Genomic DNA, 20,724 nt, shown 5'->3' with positions numbered 1-20,724 from the left:
TTGTCTAAATGTGATCATTTTTTACAGATTTCTTAAGATTTTTTATATTTTCTTACAATATATTTATGATATTTTTTTCCTATAAGTTTTTCTAATACAATGTTATAAATTTTGTTTATAATTATTTTTGTAACTTTTTTATACTTTCATATAATTTTAATAAAAGTGCTTTTAAACCAAATGTTTGATAAATGTTTTAATTTTTTCTTACAAGTTTTTAACTTGTTTTTTTTATAACTTTCATACATTTAATTCTAAACTTTCTTTTACAACATTTTTAAAGTGTTTCATAGATTTTGTATGACAATTTAATATTTTTTCATAACATTTTAAAATACTTTCGTTAAATATTAGTTTAAAACGTTGTATTAAAAAAATTAAAAGTTTATAAACTTTTAATTAAAAAGTATTAAGAAGTTGGAATAATTTTAAAATATACATTATATAGATTTTTTTTATTTTTTTATTTGCAAAGTAATATTTTCTTTTTATTTTTTTTAAAAGACCCTCCATAATTATTGTTACCTATTTAATTTATTTAATTTTATTGTTAGATACTATTTACTTTAAAAATATTCTATATGCTTAAAAACAAAAGAAACAAAAATATAAGAGTCTATATAAAATATTTCAAAAAACAAAAACATATTTATTAATTAAAAAGTAAAGTTTAAAATTGATCAATATTTAATTAATATTTAAGAAATTATGGATATTTTAAAAATGACGTTTGAAAAAAATAATGCAAACAAATATGAAAAATAAAATCATTATTAAAAGTGGAAAAATGACTTATCAAGGTAATTAACTTTTCGTTTTGTTCATATTTAGGAAAAAAATTTACACATTTAACTTGTTAATTTATTCACATATTACCATTGTCAGTTGTTGTAGCCGGTGACAATGAAAATATGTGAACACATATAACAAGTTAACTGGTCAAATGTATATAAAATAAAAAAGTTACATAAACATGAACAAAACCACAAATATATTATCACAGTAAGTCATTTTTCCCTCTAAATATAGACAAATACTTATATCTCACTATCAATTTCTTATGTTTTGTCTATTGTAGTTAAACATACAATTATCATGCATAATGTACATGTATGACAATGTAAGTTGAACTTCAACCCTTCAACTTTACATAATCCATCACTTGCAACCCTTTTATTTTTTAAAATAATCTTTTTCATCCCCTAAAAATTTAAAATATCGTTTTGACCCCATTTATCTTGAATTTTATAAAATATCATTTTCACCATTCATTTTTAAACATTTTGTGTTTTCTTCTCATATTATATATGTAATATGATTTTCTCTATTCTACTTTGTAAAATGTATTTTTTACCCCTTTATTTTTTAAAAATGTTAATTTGATCCTCCTTAACTTTGAACTTTATAAAATGTCATTCTTAAACTTTCGTTTTTATCCTCAATAGTATATATAATATGATTTTTCTTTAATAGTTTTTGTTCATTAACTTAAAAAATTATCTAAAAATTATCTTATATGTATAACAATGGAAAAAGATGTGATACACTATATTGGTTTAATAAATTATTAACGCAACAAAAACACATAAAAATCTAAGGGAAAACGCAATTTTAGGGGTGAGAATGGTGCGGTTTTTGGGCAAAACCGAACCAAAAATCGCAACTTCGTTTTTTTTGAAATTTAGAAACCGCACCGTTCGGTTTTTATGCGGTTTGGTTTTTGCAGTTTTTTTTTTCAGTTTGGTTTTTTTTTTTTGCGGTTTTTTGTCAGTTTTTTTATTTGGTTTTTGTTTTGCCGTTTTACTAAAACTCAGATAACTCAACGAGTTACTTTGACTCGGATGAGAAGTGTTAATCATTTTTGAGAAACTTTATGTAGAGATGAGAAGCGCCAAAATTTCCATCCCCAGCAATGTGCGACTCCTCGAAGATGTAGGTTAAAAGCCTTAGACTTGACTCTCTTATATGAAATATGAGAATGGTGAAGGTTTTATCTCAAATGCGATGGGGGATACTCTTATAAGGCTTGCAAAATTAAAGCTCAAATGATATCTTGGAGATTAACCGATACCACCACCTCTTGGTTTGAAATCAAATAACATAACCACTCATCCAACATTCTTCTAATGCTTGAATATAATACGAATTAAATATAATACATGTTTCACAGGTATACACGATAATATCAATTAATGTATTCATAAAAATGATGTTATCATCACTAATACTCTTAATATTAAAATTTTATAAAATATAATTAACATTATTTGTTCTTGTAAATATCTCTATATCTATGCTTAAAAATATACAATAATCATCCGAAAAGATAGATATTTATATTTATAGAAATTTTAATTGTCATGAGTTCTTAGTTCTTATATATATATATATATATATATATATATATATATATATATATATATATATATATATATATATATATATATATATATATATATATAGATGAATATACCCTTAAGGGTATATAAGTTAGGTACCCAATTAGTCAAAACTACGTAGTTTTGTTAATTGTTTAATTTTCTGAAAATAAAAAAACAAGAATTTCCTTAAAAATAATCCACGTTTCCTTATTCCTGAAAATCCAAATCCGATTACTCCTTTTTCGAATTCGACTACACCAATTCATGGAAGAAAAAAACGGCGATTTCACAGAAGGAAAATAACTACGATTTCATTCAATGGCAAACGACTACACCGGCCAAAATCACAATTCGGATTAAAAAAAAACTATTTGAATTCACGAAATTGGGTGCATCGATCATACAACTTCCATGATCATCGTATTGTTATGAGGTTTTTATTATACTGAATTCACAACAGGAAAGTCGATTGCAAATGGTGATCAAAATTAACATTAATCGTTATTAACATAAAAAAACCATTCACGGTAAAAAAAAAATTGCAATTCGCAACAGCCAAGTTGATTTCGTCCTTGTTGTAGTTCACTTGTCTAACCAGGTCGGTCAATTTCCTCAATTTTTAAGTTTATCAGGTTTATTTTGGAGCACCCATTAATTTTCTTCTAAATCACAGTAAAAAGAAGTTGCAATTCATGAATTTGGGTTATAGGTGTTGTAGTTTACTAGCTATATTCCTCCAATCGCAATTAACGGAAAAACTAAAAAGTTTCAATTCAAGAATTTGGATTCGATCAAACAGTATTGACTCCGAAACGTTTTTTTTTCTTTTTTTTTTTTGGAAATGCATACGATAAGTACTTCCAAGTATTTTTTTTTTTGGAATTACATACGATACGTTTTTTTTTTTTTGGATTCTAGAGGTAGACATTGCGGTTGGTTGACGGTTTTTCTGAAAATGTAAAATATCCAATGTATTTGATATTTTTTTTAAGTTTTGCGTTATTGGTTGTTAATATATTGTTTACGTATAATGTTTGAATATGCATCGTTGTCTATTGCAGGCCATAATGAGTGAAGCCGAAGCAACTAATCAAGCTATAGAACCATATATAACCGGAGATATTGACACAAATGATTATGTGGAAGCAACATATGATAATGAAAAAATAAATAATATCGGCGTGAACATTGAATTTGACGAAGATGATGTTAATGATGAAAGGATACTGGGAAAGGTTTTTGATACACCCGATGATGCTTATACATTTTATAATGATTATTCATTTTTGCATGACTTTGGTATACGTAAAGATGACACAATTAAAAATCCTAAAACAAATGAGCCTTTTCGGAAGATATATGTATGCAACAAAGAAGGTTTCAAAAGGATGGACAAAGATGCTTCAAGTGAAAATGAGATAAAACGTCGTAGAGATGTTAGAACCGGATGTCAAGCAAAGCTTCGAATAACAAGACAGGAGGATGGGAAGTGGTTGGTGGGCTTGTTTAATGACACACACAATCACGACTTGACCATGACACCTACAAAGGTGATAAAGCATCGATCTCATAGCAATTTCCACCGTTCAATAGAAGGTAAATCTCTTATGGTGCAATTTGGTCAAGCAGGGTTGAAACCTTCTCAGATTAAAAAGGCTGTTAATACAATGAAAACCTCAAATGTAGCTGATGTAACTTCAAAGCAATGTGCTGATGTTTTATCTGAGCATCGAAAACAACATAGAGGAAAGGAGTTCTATGGACTTATAAAACATTTTCAAGATAAAACATTAGTGGACAGTGACCAGTATTTTGTCGTGGATTTGTCTGATGATGGGTATCCTAGAAATATCTTTTGGGCTGATGGTAGAGCAAGAGATGCCTATACAAAATTCAGAGATGTTGTTGTGTTTGATGTCACTTATATGACTAACAAATTCAAGATGGCTTTTGCTCCCTTTACTGGGGTGAATCATCATGGACAGTCTATACTTTTTGGTGGAGCGTTGCTTGAAAACGAAAAGGAAGAGATATTTGAATGGTTATTTGAACATTTCCTCAAATGTATGTTTGGCAAGTATCCGAAGGCAATTATTACCGATCAAGACAAAGTGATGGGCAATGCAATAAAAAAAGTGTTTCCAAATACTCGACATCGCTTTTGTTCATGGCATATCAGGAAACTTAAAACTGAGCATCTTCGATCGTATGTTTCCAATTACAGTGATTTTCAAGAGACGCACAGACAATGGGTAAATAGTAACACCATTGAACAATTTGAAGCAACATGGGAAGATATGTGTATTAAGTATGAACTGGAAAGCAATTGTTGGCTTAGTGACATGTATAACCAACGTATACATTGGGCTAAACCCTTCTTGAAGGATATTTTCTTTGCGGGTATGACCACAACCGGACGAAGTGAGAGTATCAATTCATTTTTTGATGGATTTGTTAACTCGAGGACCATGTTGAATGAATTCGTTGTACAATACGACAAAGCAGTTAAGTCACGAAGAGCTGTCGAAGAAGATGAAGATTTCAAGACTACGAACTCGAGACCGGTTCTTTCTTCAGTGCATCCAATCGAAGCAAAATCCGGTCAATTTTATATTAGAAAAGATGTTTGATATTTTCAAAAAAGAATGGACCGAAGCTATTACCAATTTGACTCACGAGACTATAACAAAAACTACAGAAGAAAGCATATATAAAGTTGAGCAATTGGATGTTGATACTAAATATTGGCGTATTGTTACCTTTCGTTCTTTACATCAAGTCAGCATCACATGTTCGTGTTCTATGTATGAGACAAATGGGATTTTATGCAAGTATAGCTTATATGTGTTGAAGAAGAAGCATGTTCAAGAACTTCCGAGTCACTATATTTTATCGCGATGGACCCTTGATGCTAGGTACAAACTGGGTAGTGTTAGTATCGGACTCGGAGAAATAAATAATGAAAATGAAGTTAGTGCCTACACATTATTTTGTGTTCGTTCGAATTTTACTAAACTAATTGAACAAGCAAGGGACTCCCCTTCGGAGATACAAAAACTCAATATGATATTGATAAGTCTTTTAGATGAACAAGCAAACCGAAAAAAATCCGTGTCTTTGGAGAATACATCTCAAAGTTCTTGTATGGGAGTTTCGCAAGTAGATATGATGCCACAATTATCTATCCGTGATCCTCTTTGTCCAACTACTACAAAAGGGCGTCTGAAACTTGCAAGTAGAATAAAGTCTTTTTTATAGGCCCCTAAAAAACGAACATGCTCTTACTGTCAAGGATTGGGTCATTATGCTACTAGTTGTTCAAAAAGAAAGGTAATTATAATAATAGTTTAATTTTCATGATTTAGAACTCGAATGATTATATTAACAATTTTTTATTTTTTTCATGTATCAGAGGGATGAATTGTTGCAAGAGACATAAAGATCAGATGTGTTGTTTTTGTGGGCAAAAGAAAAACTAGATGCTTCATGACATTTTTTTGGTTAACTGCAATGTTTTAGACACAAAGAATGTATGAATAATCTAGAAGTTATTGATGCTTCTTAACTATTTTAATTTGTTTTTATTGGTGTGATTATAATTAAAATTTGGTTGCTACTATGTGTTTCAAATGCAAGTATGAGGATATTTTATGTAAAAAAAACCCGAAATATGGTGTATTTTGTGAAAAAATGAAATTATGAAGATATTTTGTGAAAAAACACAAGTACAATGGTATTTTGTGAAAATAATGAATGTAGGAGGGTATTTTGTGAAAATAACGAATGTACGATGGTATTTTGTGAAAAAAAAATGAAACTATGAGGGTATTTTGAGAAAAAAACGGAAATATAATGGTATTTTGTGAAAAAACGAAACTATGAGGGTATTTTGTGAAAAAAATAGAAGTATGATGGTATTTTGTGAAAAACAAAATTATTAGGGTATTTTGTGAAAAAACTGAAACTATGAGGGTATTTTGTGAAAAAAAACAAAAGTATGATGGTATTTTGTGTAAAAACGAAACTATGAGGGTACTTTGTGAAAAAAACGGAAGTATGATGTTATTTTGTGAAAAAAACAAAATTATGAGGGTATTTTGTGAAAATAACAAATATACGATGGTATTTTGTGAAAAAAGGAAATTATGAGGGTATATTGTCAAAATAACTAATGTACGATGGTATTTTGTGAAAAAACGAAACTATGAGGGTATTTTGTGAAAAAAACGGAAATATGATGATATTTTGTAAAAAAACGAAATTATTAGGGTATTTTGTAAAAAAAAAACACAAGTACGATGGTATTTTGTGAAAAAACAAAAATATGAGGATATTTTGGTTAAAAATGAAAGTAGGTTCTCATTTTGGGTTCAAAACGAAACTTTTCTGCAATTTTGGGTGAAAATGAAATAAAGTTGTAACTTTTCTACAATTCTATGTTAAAAATGAAAGTAGGTTGTCATTTTGGTTAATGTTGTGTTAATCTACACATAATTTAGATGGTTTTTAAAATTGTTGTACGATATTACCCCTGTCCCAAAGATGGTAATCCTCAAGATCTTAAGGATAGGGAAGTTCAAGTCACATAAACAACACGACCAAAAGCGAATAATCTCAATTGCTAACTTTGATTAAAAATGATAATTATAAGTATATTTCTCATTTTGGAAAAAAAAATGATAGGTACACTATTATACAACAACCACATCTACAATTCTAGAGTTTGATTTTGTTAAGATCCTTTGATCCCAAATCTTTTGGGCTCTTAGTATGTCATTATGTCCATCATTATGCAAAAATGATTTCCAGATCATGGAACCTACAAAAAGGGTATTCGAGTCATTAGTTTGTAAGGTTGTGTAGAGGTGTAGATGACTAGGAGGGTATTTCGGTAACCTGCAACTAGACTTATTTTTTGTGTTGGAAGAGCCATGACATCATTATTGGATGGAAGAGCCATGACATCATTATTGGATGGAAGAGCCATGACAGATGCACTCATCCTACAACAAAAAATAATATATATCATAAATTAAAGAAAATTTAGCTAAAACAGAAATGAATTAAACAAGTTAGAAGTTTCCCACAATTATTTAAACCGCTTCAATCAGTTTGTTAACTTCATTGTAATCATATTTGATAACTCATATATTATTTATTCATCTAATATGAAAGCAGGAAAATTTAGGCATCTACCGGTTGTTGAAAATGGTGAAGTTATTGCATTACTGGATATCACAAAATGCCTATATGATGCTATATCTAGAATGGAAAAAGCTGCCAAATATAAGTTTTAAAAAGATAAGCATTAATAGATATGTGGTGTTTTTTAAACAGATGAAATTTCTAATAGCATATATATTAGTAATTTTGTATTCCATCGAAAAGTAATTTACCTAAATATGTATGTTACACGTGAAAGAACGTTAGTTTATAATAAAGACTTGTAAAAAAAGTTGCAAGTCCAAATTGTAAAAACTTTTGAAAAAATGTACAGAAAAAAAAAAACTAAATAAAAGTTTAACAACTCAAAATGCACTAAGCCTTACAATCAATATCTCTTCAAGTGGATACATCTCAGAAAATATCAAAAGCATGCCATGCCTTATTCAATCCCACTACTAAATAGCATAGCACGTAACAAGAAATACCCAAAATGCCCCCAACACAACACCTACCTTAATTCCATGTATGTCCTCTTTTACCCTTTCTAAAAAACTTGATTAAATTTAAAGTTGACGTGCAGACAACATTACCTATTCAGTTACTTTATCAATAATACAAGAAAACACAACCCCCTGGTATCATTTATACTGGGGGGGAATAAAATTACACCATGGACTGCATTGCACTAAAAACATGTAAAAGCTAAAACAGAATCATTATTATCACTTTTTTTAATAAAATCTTTTATAAACGACTCTTATATTATTTCTCAGTCTTAGTGGATTTATCTTATAAAATTACAGTGCTTCTGCCTCTTAGTCAGTTTTACTGTTTGCATAGACTTATAGACTTTTTGCAGCTTTTGATCTACATCTATTTACAGACAAGGTTCAGTGAATATTTAAGTCTCTGGGAAAATAAATTACTTCACTAAAATTCTCATTTCAAAACAAGTTTTTATCTAGAAAATATCCAAAACATAGACCACTTCCAAAGTCACAATACACAAACCACATGGCTTTTCTTTTTCTTTTTTGGATTTTTCACAAACATTTGTTTTTATGTATCGAACATGAAAATCAGCCCATTGATGATGTCTTGGATGAGTTTATCATTTTGTAAGTAAAAAACACATCTTTTTACAGAAACTATCAAGAATAACCAACAAAGCAAGTCATATAAATTTCTTGTACCTGCCTAGATGAGGAGACACCAATACCAACTGCATAAAACATGATCTCTGCTTTAATATCTTCATTACTGAAACTAATCAAGTGTGAAATCAATATATTATATTATGTTGAATAACCATCTTTATATATAAGCATTAAACTGACAATAAAAGACAGATATAAAAGAACTATGTTGGAGAATCCATATAACCATCTTTTATACATGTTTTTATGGTATCAATCAATCAATCAGCCAAATTACTAACAAATCCCACGAAGAATCCGTAGAAGGATGTAATATAATACTTAATCTTGGAGGTTAATTCACTGATTTGTTGTGTTCATCAAGTTCATACAGAGAAGAAATTGGTTGGATACCTTTGGACTTCATTTCTGCAAATAGACCTCCAGCTTCTTCAATTTGGTTTGATTTGTGTCTGCATCAATGATTGTGGTTTAGATGACCGAATTTGAAGCGATTCCTTTTTTCTCCATTTCTAATTGAATGATTAGGGCTTTTTTTCATTACCTCCAAGCATCACATACCTAAAAGAACATAAATTTATACAAGAACAATAGGATCTTAGTTGAAGTAGAGAAGAAACGATCTTAGTTCATACGTTCGATGATATCATACATCTTCAATCTTCAGTGCCGATTTCTTGTTGATTTCGATATTTCCCACACCGATTTCAAGGAAAGGCTTAGAGAAACGAATATACGATTCAATGATGTCGATGATATCAGGCATCTTCAATCTTCACTTCCGATTTGCTGTTGATTTCAATTTTTCCCACATCAATTTCAGGGAAAGGGTTTGATAGACGAGTATTCGACGATATCGGACAATATAGGGAAATTGTTTATTGTTTTTTTTTTTTTTTTTTTTTTCAGAAAATTAAACAATTTAACAAAACTACTTAGTTTTCACTTTTATATATATATATATATATATATATATATATATATATATATATATATATATATATATATATATATATATATATAAAAAGGAAAACTCCAATTAAGTCCCAAATACCGGTAATCGTATTCAATTTAACCCTTTGAACCGGTTAACAGGTCATCCAACTTTTCAAAATTACATTTTTGGCCCAGATTTCTAAATTTATTACAAATTTGGTCTAAAATTTATACTTTTGGCCCAAATTTTATATTTTTTTACAAATTTGGTCCAAAATTTACCCTTTTTGCCCAAATTTTAGAATTTTATTAAGAATTCATCCTAACTTTAGTTTTTTTACAACTTTTTTTTTCTCAAATAATTGTTTCTAATATTTTTTTCTTTATAAACTCATATTTATACAAAAAAAAACATATTTTCACATAAAAATCTTATTTTTTTCTATATAAAAACTTTTTTTAAAAAGTTTTTTGTATATAAAATATCTAGTTATAAAAATAGGTTTGGATTATTTGTGTGATATCTCTTAAAAAATCAATTAAGAAATTAAAAGTAACCCTAAATTATAAAAACATGTTTGGATTATTTGTTCTTTAATCACATTTATATGAAAGTTTAAACTAGTTACATTATATATGAAAGTTAAAAATATATATATATATATATATATATATATATATATATATATATATAATATAATAATATTATATTTTATTCATAAGAATTTTTTTAAGAAAAAAGTTAAAATCATAACTTTGATATATTTTTTTATAACTTTTTAATAAATATATTATCTAAATAAAACATATCCATTCATGGCACATGTCCGATCTAAGTTGTGATTTTTTTTATTGTCAATCAACCTCTTCTTACTTGGATTATTTATAATCTTGTATTTCCTATATTTTTAATGTTTGTCATATGGAATGTCGGTTGCAATTTATTATCGATAAACATGTTTTTAGGGGAGTGAGAAATGACTAAAAATACAATAGCAACATAAATATATAAAATATTATAACTATCAAAATAGAATACTTTAACTAAAGTTCTAAAGAATTTACACATGAGTTTGGTTAAAAAAATTACTCAAACACCGGAAACATGCTTGAGTTGAGCTTCACAAGGAAAGTATCACAACCTACTAAAAAACATGATGTTGAATTTTTCTAATAAAATGTTTTTTTTTCTATAAACTACAATTAAGAACTGATATTATTTGTCCTATAAATGTGACTAAAGAACAAATAAATAATATTAAAATGAGTGTAACTAGTTTTTGACAAACTATAATTTGATAGTATAATTTATGGTTACTTTTAATTTCTTAATTGATTTTTTAAAAGAAATCACACAAATAATCCAAACCTATTTTTATAAGTAGATATTTCATAAACAAAAACTTTTTAAATTTTTTTTTATATAGAAAACATAAGATTTTTATGTGAAAATATGTTTTTTTTTTTTTTTTGTATAAATAGGAGTTTATAAAGAAAAAACATATTAGAAACAAATTTTTGAGAAAAAAAATTATAAAAAAAAACTAAATTTAGGATGAATTCATAATAAAATTCTAAAATTTTGGCAAAAAGGGTAAATTTTGGACTAAATTTGTAAAAAAAAATTAAAATCTGGGCCAAAAGTGTAAATTTTGGACGACATTTGTAATAAAATTTGAAATCTGGGCCAAAAATGTAATTTTTGAAATTTGGATGACCGTTTTGACCGGGTCAAAGGGTTAAATTGAATACGATTACCGGTATTTGGGACTTAATTGAATAAAAAAAATATAAGGACTAAATCGATTATGAGGTCAATATCTAGAGACTTTATTGCAGTTTTCCCTATATATATATATATATATATATATATATATATATATACACTAGTTGTGTACCCGCGCAAAGCGGCAAATGACCGGGTAGGGGGGAGGGGTGTGAGTAGTTTCTTTCAGATATTACGGTTGTTTCCAGGTAGGGGTGCAACAGATCCTTATATGAGGTACATATCAACGATGAGGGAGTTTCGCTGCTAGGGGGGAGTAGACGACCATATCACCAAAGTGTTTGATTGATCTTCATGTCATAGGCAGACTTGATGGTGTCCTTGTTGGCAACGTGGTCATTTGCATTTTTCATATTCACAATAATAATTCATATTCACAATAGGAATCCATGTTCACAATAAGTACGACATGAGTGTTTTAGGGGATCCATATTCATAAAAAAGAATTCACACAAAAGGATACCACCACCCATAAGCAAATATTTTATCTACTCGAGTTCTAATTCGGTTATTGCTATTTACTTCTGTTATCATGAAGGCCCGTTTACGGTGACTCCGGAACATGAGGCATGTCCTCATGTTTGCACGGTAGATTAGTCATGATGTGAGCGTAAGTTAGGGGAGACCCTTTCCAAAAAACCACAAATGGAATAAGATATATGTTCATTCATATAAGATTAAACCATTTGTTCAAGGTTAGGTGAAACCGCTTTTAAATAATATATTTATTTCAACCATTTAACATGTTATAATTAAATATAACTTATATCATATTGATGGTATGTAATCATAGATTATGATAATATTTTCCAGTTTTTTGTAATACATAATATTTATTTTTATTAATGACAATGTTGAGATTATAAAAAGTTAACAATATTGTTGAAAGAAATAAATAGATTGGAAATTTCATATGCATATTGTAATATAAGTATGAACTTTGTTAATTTAACTTTATAAAATCATTAGATTAGTTTGGTATAAAATTAAATGCGATTATCAGTATTTGAAACTTAATTAAATAAAAAAAATATAAGGACTAAATCGATTATGAGGCCAATATCTAGAGACTTTATTGCAGCTTTCCATATATATATATATATATATATATATATATATATATATATATATATATATATATATATAGAGAGAGAGAGAGAGAGAGAGAGTTAGGTTCAAATGTTTTCACTATCTATTGTGTGCCCGTATGATTGATTCTGGACCAATCATTTTGGTTATTTTAAGAAAGTAATTAATGCATATTAAATGCTGATGATGTAATTAATACCTATTATATCTTCAATATGTAATATGCATTAATTACTTTCTTAAAATAACTAAAATAATTGGTCCAGAATCAGTCATACATGCACACAATAGATAGTGAAAACAAAATAACCTAACCCTATATATATATATATATATATATATATATATATATATATATATATATATATATATATATATATATATATGTATATACTAGTGGTGCACCCGCGCAAAGCGGCGGAGGAGAATAATTTAATTTTATGTTTAAAAACAATTTCACTCACATATTTATGATGGAATAACATGATAGTACTAAAATATTAAAGATAAACATGTTAGGTTTAATATTAATCATGTATGGTATGTCTAACAAAATATTTGTATAAATAACCTAAAAGATAGAAAAATTGATTGTTTATGTAGCTATATTAATGATTGCGTATGTGTATGTGAGCAACAAACTTATTTGTGAGGCTTGCCATAATCATAGAATTATGCAACATTCACGACTATGCATACAAACTCTAAATGTTTTAAGTAATAATCTACATAATTTCAATCAAGACAAGAGAGAAAAAAAAAATAAAACTCATTTGTCCAATTCCAAATTACAAAATGAAAAAACAAGAATTTATTATAGTATATTGATTGTTGCTTTATATTTGGTTTGCAAATATTTCCAAAGCGTATGATGTAAGGAGGCGAAGTACATAAATCTTAATCAATACAAAACCAACAAAAAAGTTGATTTATTATGACAAAAATAACTCTTTGTTCAATTATTACGTGATTGCATAAGAAATCCTTAAGAGAGGAAGGCAACAAAAATTAGTGGAATAACATTAGGGATAGAATTAACAGGGGAAGCAAATTTATTTAAGATTGGGAAATTGTTCTGTTATAACATCAAATAAAAAACTTAATTAAATTTCTTAATATGCATTTTGGATTAGTTTTATTACAACATTCTACATTAATTTCTTCCTGTTACTCCTTTTACAACACGTTTTACTTTTAAAAATAATGCATCACATTTTACAAATGTCATTGAAGTTCATAGCAAAAAAAATCACTGTTATAATTGGGTAGATTTTTTTAAATTATAATGTATTCACAAGAAAAAAACGAAAGTACAATGTTGTTATTGGTAGATTTCAAAAGAACAATGCCTTAATGAAACATTTAAAGTGCAATTAGATCATCATGCAACAACAGTTTCAGTAAATTCAATTATAGTTTTAAGTAAATAAGGCATGATTCCACCCCAAGGTGTGAATGGGAATGGTGAACTCACACGATTAGGACAACACACATCTATTGTCCTACCAACTGTACAAATAATCATAAGCTAATAACAATTACAATCTTGTTAAATATAAGTTTCATTTAAACCTACATCAAATAACCAGTCACTTGGCAGATAGTGTTGCAGTATGATTCTTGCTTCCACTATGTGGAAGACTTATTTATTTGACTTTCTTATTAGATATTCCTAGTTAATTATGCTTCTCGGATCCAAATCCATATCCTTGGTGTCTATGTTTACTTAAACTAAGGTTCCCTCAATATTTCAAATCCCACATTCTAAATTCAGTTATATAAGAAATGATTCAAAATAAATAAGCTTTCACGGAAAAAAAAAAAAAAAAAAACGAGAATCACAACTAATTAGATTCAGTGTGACCTTACCTTTCAACAAGGCTAGTGAATTGCACATCCCACATGCTTTTTTCTCAGCCTACCTATATGTAAAACATCAAATGTTTCTCTGTTGAACCTAAAGCATTTCCTAAAAAAGAAAATGATTAATTAACAAACATCTCATAATATGAAATCAATGAATTAAGATTCGCAATACAAGAAGTGGATCTCCAAAACCTTATCCACCAATCTGCTTAATAAACTTATAATATTCCATCTTGGCCTTACCAATACCATTTTCTACTTCTATTTAGACATTTTCTTCGGATCCTAAACTTTGTACCAAAAAAGACTGAATTTTCAGAACAAAAATGTTAAGTAAGCAAGCAAATTATCTAAAAATAAACAAAAATAAGTGGTTTTTACTTCAGATTACCTGCAAAAGACAATGAGAAAAAAGTCAAAATGGTTGTTATAAAGGATTAAGAGATAAGAGCAAAAAAAAAACAATTACATAATGTGATGCATATATATTACCCCAAAAATTGGGCCAATTTCACCCCTGTAGCTGTAAGATTACCAACTTCCTAGTTTTCACCCAACATTTGGAGGGAAATGCCTTGAAAGAGAACCACAAAGAAGAGGAGCGAACAAATGATGGAGATGAAGCTCTATAATCTAGCTATAAACCATCACACTTTTAGTTTCTAATCTACCATGGTCTCGATTAAACTTGTGGTTAAATTAGTAGTTGGCCTAATGATGGTAAGAACCATTGTACCATGTATCTTTATAATTGGATGACATGGTTATCAAATTTATGTTAGTATTGCCTTGAATCTAGAGAATTTCATCCCAATATCCTGAAACCCAAATAGTATTAAAGATTATGTCAATTCTTATAGACATTAATTTCAAATTAACTTAATGAGTTTAAAATTAAATTTTGATGACATCCAAATTGTTTGACCTAGATACAGGCAACAACCACCTTCTTCTATGAATTAAATTCCAAAAGTAGACATATATTGCATACATAGCGACCAAATTAAAGCCCAATTTAACTTATCATATTCAAAGTCAAAACCACTTTTTGCCTGGGCAATTTAAGTCTAAGCAGTTGTACTTTTCCCTATTCCCATACCACAATTCATCATATCATGCCTAATGACCACAGAAGAAAAATAGGAAGTACCTTCAAAAGTCAATTTTTTTTCATAACCATTTCTTATAATCATTTCTTTTGCTTTTCCATCTCGTTAGAAAAACGGGACATCAACTTATTTTAATGGTGTAATCTCAACTTTAATCCCTTGTTTTCTCATCATCACCAATGTTGAAGGCACTTCCTTTAAGCCTATTGCATAAACATGAAACTTAGTCAACATGAAAACTTAATGATAAAAAGTAAATAAGAATGTGTAGCGATAGAAATTGTATTACCTTAAGACTGCCATTGTAGGTATTCTAGCAACCGGACCATGTCCTTGAACACAAACCATAGCATATAGATTTTGAACCCTCCCTGAGAGTTCAGTTCCAAATCCTTTCAATTGTAAGGCATTTTTTTTATTAATTTTAACCAAAGACAATAAGAAATCATGTCTATAAATAGTAAAAATTGGTACGTGAGGTTAGATCTTCATAGCCACACAAGATTCTGAATGTAATCAAAGTAAAACAGTGGGGTTATTAACCTTTTATGACCCAAAACACTTAGTTGATGTGAAACCATAAAATTCTAGGTCAAAAAATATACCTGAGGTTGCATCTTTGAAGTCACATCAGATTCTTGAACAAATCCAAGGTATAGTGAGGTTTTTGACCTTTTATGACCCAAGACCATAGAAATCTAGGTGAAAAAATGATACTCGATGTTAGATATTCGAAGTAGCACCATCATCGATTCGATTGCAAAAAAGTAAATTAAGAAATGTGTTACGTGATATCTGAAATCAGAGCTTCTTTTTTGTTTCAAGTACAAATAAGAAAGGAGGAGGATGATGGCATTTAACGGTGGTCATTTGATTTTAGCTTCCATTTTTTTCCAGCATTTATGAGTTTATAGAGAACAGATGAATATATGATAAGAGGAAACGGGATTGAGAGATCTTAGGGTGTAGGAAACGGTGAGTTACAATGAAGGACATTGTGGATTTGGTGAAGGTCATGATGACACCGACAATTTAGTATGGTCGGGCTGTGATGGTTGTGAAGGGTGGCGACGGTTTGGAGCATTTTAGCGAGAAACAAAGGGCAGCGACATTTAGCTGTGATGGTGATGGCTACTCACCGATCGGGACGTGGTGGGTGTCTGCGTCAGATATGAGAGGAGCTCTTAGGTTGATGGTATGCTTCAAGGATTTTGGGGAGGCTTTGCCTTCTTCTCATGGAGAAAATCAGGTAAAATAATTCACAGAGAACCTCTGATTTCTTGAATCATATGCTGACGGATAATTGGCCTGATAGGTAGGAGATAAGAAGGATTTGAATATGTTGAAGGCGACGGAATGTCGGTTTAATGTGGACCAATTCAGGTTATTATTATTATATTAATATTATATTAATAGTTTGTTGTACTGTTAGCTTAATGGTTTGTACGTCTTAAAAAAATATTATTATTATATTCAATTTATTTATAGAAATAATGAGATTTTTTTTATAAGGTAGTAAATATATATATATATATATATATATATATATATATATATATATATATATACGGTGTGGCTCGTTTTTTTGCGGTTTTTGCAAGACTAGAAACCGCACCGCACCGAACATTTTCAGATTTTGTAAAACTAAAAACCGCACCGTCGGTTTTCATTTTGGTTTCGATTTTTTCGATTTTTTTGATTTGCGGTTCGGTTTTTGCTCCGGCTGAAACACATCCAATCAAATACTAAAATAGTGTGGGGCTCGCCTAAACTAAACGGCGGTAAAAGCCGGCCCCGAACCGGAAAAGTACCGGGAACCGGTCTATGAGGTTTTTGACACCCATACGGCCCTACGCCCTTTGCCGGCTCTACTCTCGATTGCTCCAATAAACTGAGCTCGAGGCTTTGAGTTTTGAAGCAGATGAAAGCAAGCTGACAATGGTTCAGGAAGATAGCAGTGGTGATGCTGAAGCCATCCTTCCTCCATGGCTCTACCTACTTTCTGCATTTCTCTCCATGGAACCATCGGATTCCATAATATCCATTTCCAGGTAAGCCGTTAACCCCGCCGGCTAACTGAACATCACCTTCTTCTGATTCACTCTGCTTGAAAGAACCTAATACACCACTGTTCGTTTCTTTATTCTAACATCGTTCAGTTCGATATGATTTTTGTGAAACAAATGAAACCCTAGGGACTGTGGTGGTGGTGCAATTACGGAGAGCGTTCAGAACTTCGTTTGGGAACATTGTATTAGCAGAGTAGTGAGTACCTTTTCGCAATACTGTTTTTCATTAACAATTTTCTGATTTTCAGTATTTGATTCAACATAGGGTTTAGGGTTTTATAAGTACAACCACAGAAGAAGCTTGATTTTGTTTTAATGTCCCCATTGCAGGATAAAAAAGCTCATGCACCTTACATAAGGTCTTTCCTTAAAAAGCTTATTCTTGAAATTGAGTCTGAAGGTGCTGTTGTTGTTGATGAACTTTATGAAGAATTAGCATTTTACATGGCTTCATTAAAGGTACACACATGCTATCATTTCTTTTCATCTTACTTCTACTGCAGAAAAAGAACAATAAAGATAAAGGTTTTAAGGGTCATTGATATATGTTTTGTTCTATCTAAAAGGGCGATAATTTCAAGGGAGACTCAAGGATTGTTAGGAAAATCTCATTTCTTTACCCTTCTGGTAAGTGTAATTCAACAATGAGATACATACATCATTTCATAAATTTTATTTTCATTTGTAATTTTCGGTTTCTTATGAAGATCATGTTGAAGCTCGGATTTGCCAAAATCCAAAGAAAGTAATAATACCACTTAATTGTTCACTTAACATGCTTGAAGGAGATACTGGGTAGGTATTTTTCTACTAGTAGTGTTATAACTTTTTGTGGGTTTTTGGATTTTATATGCATTATGTATATTACAATATGCGTTTGTAACAATTAAAATATTTATTTCAGGTGTTCCTTATGGCCCTCGAGCCTGTTCTTATCAGAGTTTATTCTTTCTTGTCCAGAATTATTCTCAATGAAGTCATGTTTTGAGGTATGATATATGTTCGGATACAATTCCTAGATTAATCGCGAGAAAGTTACATTTTTGGTCCCCAAGTATAGCTAATTTTTTCAATTTTGGTCCCAAAAATGTAATTGACTCTTAAACATTTTAACATATTTTTTCATCTGATGTTTTTGTTTGTGTCCATCTATGAGAGCAGCTTGGATCAGGTGTTGGTTTGGTTGGCATATGTCTGGCACAGGTGAAACCCGCCAAGGCAAGTCTCTACTCCCTTTGTCAAAATTTACAATTTAGTCCCTGAACTTTGTTTATTTATGTTTATGTCCCATCTTTAAAGAAGTTTAAAATTTAGGAAGTTTCAAAATTTACAAAGTGACCCCTGAAACATATCATATTGCTAATGCAGGTGGTTCTAAGTGATGGTGACCTGTCAACTTTAGCCAATTTGAAAGTCAACTTAAACCTAAATCAGATGAATGCTCATGTCGAATGCTTACATCTACCATGGGAATCTGCACTTGAGAATGACCTTCAAAATCTTAAGCCAGATATAGTGTAAGCACTTCAAATATGTGCTTGTAGCCCTGTTTGTTTCATTGTGTACTAACTCAAAAAGTATGTGCAAAAGACGAAAATGCCCTTCTTATTTTCACGAGCATATTTATCACTTTCCCTTATTTTCTCCTATTTATGCATGTGTAGGTTGGGGGCAGATGTGATATATGATCCGCAATGCATTCCGCATTTAGTTCGTGTGATTTCCGCTCTTTTGACCACAAAAAAGTCAAACTCCATTCGTGGAGACAAAGACAATGAGTTTTTTGTTGCATCAAGAGGACAACCTGTTGCATATATTGCATCTGTGGTGCGGAATGTTGACACTTTTAATTATTTTCTTAAGGTGGCAAAAGAGGGAAATCTTAGAGTTGTGGACATCACGCAAAATGTGAAGATGTATGATTTTCTTCCTTACATGCGATCTTACCAAAGATCATCTGTAAGGTTACTTGAGATTTGTTACTCATTTCATTAGATCAATTTATTGGAAAGGATATTAATGTCTAAAAACCGTTTTTAATATCTATGTTAATTGTTAAGGTGATTTGGATGTATTTGGATAAGGTTAGTATCAAGGTTGTTAAGATCGGGTTCCTGCGTAGGATTGTTTTCGGGTTTGCAAGATCGAGATTGAGATCCGAAGATCCCACAAAATAAATCATAATTTGAATTATTAATTTTAAAACATGAAAAATATTTCAAACATTCGATTTTTCATTCAAAAGTTATAAAAGTTTTCAAATATTAGTTATAAGTCACAACACAAAATGATAAACGGTAAAAGGCATAAAATGGTAAAATAAAATTTCATTTGCAAAAAAAAAAAAAAAAAAACAGGGAAGGTAGGATCGGATCTTGATCCTATGATCTTAAAATCCCGCCTCAAATACAATCTATTTACGATCCGGCTTGTTTTTCATGCCTAGGATCTTACGATCAAAATCGTGATTTTGACAACCATAATTATTATGTTGATCGGTGGTTAGACATAGGAAAAACAAGTTGTTTTATGTTAATTTTTATTTTTGGCGAGGGTTAATAGGATAAAAGATTTATATTGTCATATTTTTCGCTTTTACCACCTGGTTTTAATTTGTGTTAAAAGAGTCAGTTGTTTTTTGATAAAAGTTTATTGAGGCCATTGTAACCTACAAATGCTCGAATATGTAATTTTTGGAAATTTTCAATAAAGTGTAAAAATTTTGGTTTATTTTATGTTTTCTTGTCTCAAATTAATTTTTGTAACAAAAAATACCTAGAACCGATAATAAATTAATTTGATACTATTTTGTAAACTGTCTAACATATTGAGTTTTCTACCAAAAAGCTTTATTACTACTATTATTATTATTATTATTATTATTATTATTATTATTATTATTAATAAAAATGTAAATAAGTATATTATTTTTTAAATTCTTTATTATTAATAATATTTTTAAATAAATATATGAATAAATACTATATATATATATATATATATATATATATATATATATATATATATATATATATATATATATATATATATATATATATATATAGAGGGTCCGGTTCCAATGAGGACACCTTAAAAAAATTGAAAAAAAATACAAATCATAAAATCAAATATAGTATTGTATTTGAGAGAAAAAATATTGGAAAA

The 20,724-nt window shown here is 29.4% G+C and overlaps 3 protein-coding genes and 1 long non-coding RNA gene across 16 annotated transcripts; 2 read left to right on the top strand and 2 right to left on the bottom strand.

Moving 5' to 3' along the window:
- Positions 1 to 3,448: 3,448 nt before the first annotated feature.
- LOC145089670 (protein FAR1-RELATED SEQUENCE 5-like) lies at positions 3,449 to 5,011 on the top strand. Its single transcript, XM_079028076.1, has one exon. The coding sequence runs from the start codon at positions 3,449 to 3,451 to the stop codon at positions 5,009 to 5,011; it is 1,563 nt and encodes a 520-aa protein (XP_078884202.1).
- Positions 5,012 to 6,990: 1,979 nt separating this feature from the next.
- Positions 6,991 to 9,609, bottom strand: LOC145087052 (uncharacterized). 7 transcript variants are annotated; one of them, XM_079024953.1, is made up of 6 exons: positions 9,357 to 9,609; positions 9,249 to 9,265; positions 9,098 to 9,156; positions 8,745 to 8,769; positions 7,278 to 7,384; positions 6,991 to 7,200 (listed from the first exon to the last, which is right to left on the bottom strand). In XM_079024953.1, the coding sequence occupies exons 1-6, from the start codon at positions 9,468 to 9,470 to the stop codon at positions 7,073 to 7,075; spliced, it is 450 nt and encodes a 149-aa protein (XP_078881079.1). In that variant the 5' UTR covers positions 9,471 to 9,609; the 3' UTR covers positions 6,991 to 7,072. The 7 variants fall into 7 exon arrangements, 5 of the variants coding, with proteins under 5 accessions (XP_078881079.1, XP_078881078.1, XP_078881081.1 ...); XM_079024952.1 differs by having other exon boundaries at positions 8,741 to 8,807; positions 9,357 to 9,607; XM_079024955.1 differs by having other exon boundaries at positions 8,741 to 8,807; positions 9,340 to 9,606.
- A 4,290-nt stretch (positions 9,610 to 13,899) lies between these two features.
- LOC145087051 (uncharacterized) lies at positions 13,900 to 16,826 on the bottom strand. Of its 7 annotated transcripts, none has more exons than XR_013700718.1 (5): positions 16,279 to 16,826; positions 16,096 to 16,188; positions 15,780 to 15,996; positions 14,874 to 15,693; positions 14,501 to 14,772 (listed from the first exon to the last, which is right to left on the bottom strand). It is a non-coding gene; the product is annotated as an uncharacterized LOC145087051 (long non-coding RNA). The 7 variants fall into 7 exon arrangements; XR_013700720.1 differs by having other exon boundaries at positions 14,874 to 15,199; positions 15,532 to 15,693; positions 15,780 to 16,188; positions 16,279 to 16,825; XR_013700716.1 differs by having other exon boundaries at positions 15,780 to 15,861; positions 16,279 to 16,825.
- A 457-nt stretch (positions 16,827 to 17,283) lies between these two features.
- LOC145087050 (S-adenosyl-L-methionine-dependent methyltransferases superfamily protein) lies at positions 17,284 to 19,633 on the top strand. Its single transcript, XM_079024949.1, has 9 exons — positions 17,284 to 17,541; positions 17,686 to 17,755; positions 17,890 to 18,018; positions 18,126 to 18,186; positions 18,267 to 18,354; positions 18,464 to 18,548; positions 18,721 to 18,777; positions 18,928 to 19,076; positions 19,224 to 19,633. Exons 1-9 carry the CDS (start codon positions 17,429 to 17,431, stop codon positions 19,552 to 19,554), a joined length of 1,083 nt encoding a protein of 360 aa, XP_078881075.1. The 5' UTR covers positions 17,284 to 17,428; the 3' UTR covers positions 19,555 to 19,633.
- Positions 19,634 to 20,724: the final 1,091 nt, after the last annotated feature.

Source organism: Lactuca serriola, chromosome 2, assembly GCF_051521515.1.
Source record: "Lactuca serriola cultivar US96UC23 chromosome 2, Lser_US96UC23_V15, whole genome shotgun sequence".
Taxonomy (NCBI): Eukaryota; Viridiplantae; Streptophyta; class Magnoliopsida; order Asterales; family Asteraceae; genus Lactuca; species Lactuca serriola.
Note: the sequence above shows the minus strand (reverse complement) of the source record. Positions and strands in the feature narration are given on the sequence as shown.

Bases quoted from the DNA above. Each gene is read 5' to 3' on its own strand.
- LOC145089670 (XM_079028076.1), top strand. From the start codon at position 3,449: ATGAGTGAAGCCGAAGCAACTAATCAAGCTATAGAACCATATATAACC.
- LOC145087052 (XM_079024951.1), bottom strand. From the start codon at position 9,470: ATGCCTGATATCATCGACATCATTGAATCGTATATTCGTTTCTCTAAG. The intron at 7,385-8,740 runs GTACAAGAAATT...TTTTTGTTGTAG, and splicing joins GTGTCTCCTCATCTAGGCAG to GATGAGTGCATCTGTCATGG. The intron at 7,201-7,277 runs GTTACCGAAATA...CCCTTTTTGTAG, and splicing joins AAAAATAAGTCTAGTTGCAG to GTTCCATGATCTGGAAATCA.
- LOC145087050 (XM_079024949.1), top strand. From the start codon at position 17,429: ATGGTTCAGGAAGATAGCAGTGGTGATGCTGAAGCCATCCTTCCTCCA. The intron at 17,542-17,685 runs GTAAGCCGTTAA...ATGAAACCCTAG, and splicing joins TCCATAATATCCATTTCCAG to GGACTGTGGTGGTGGTGCAA. The intron at 17,756-17,889 runs GTGAGTACCTTT...TCCCCATTGCAG, and splicing joins AACATTGTATTAGCAGAGTA to GATAAAAAAGCTCATGCACC.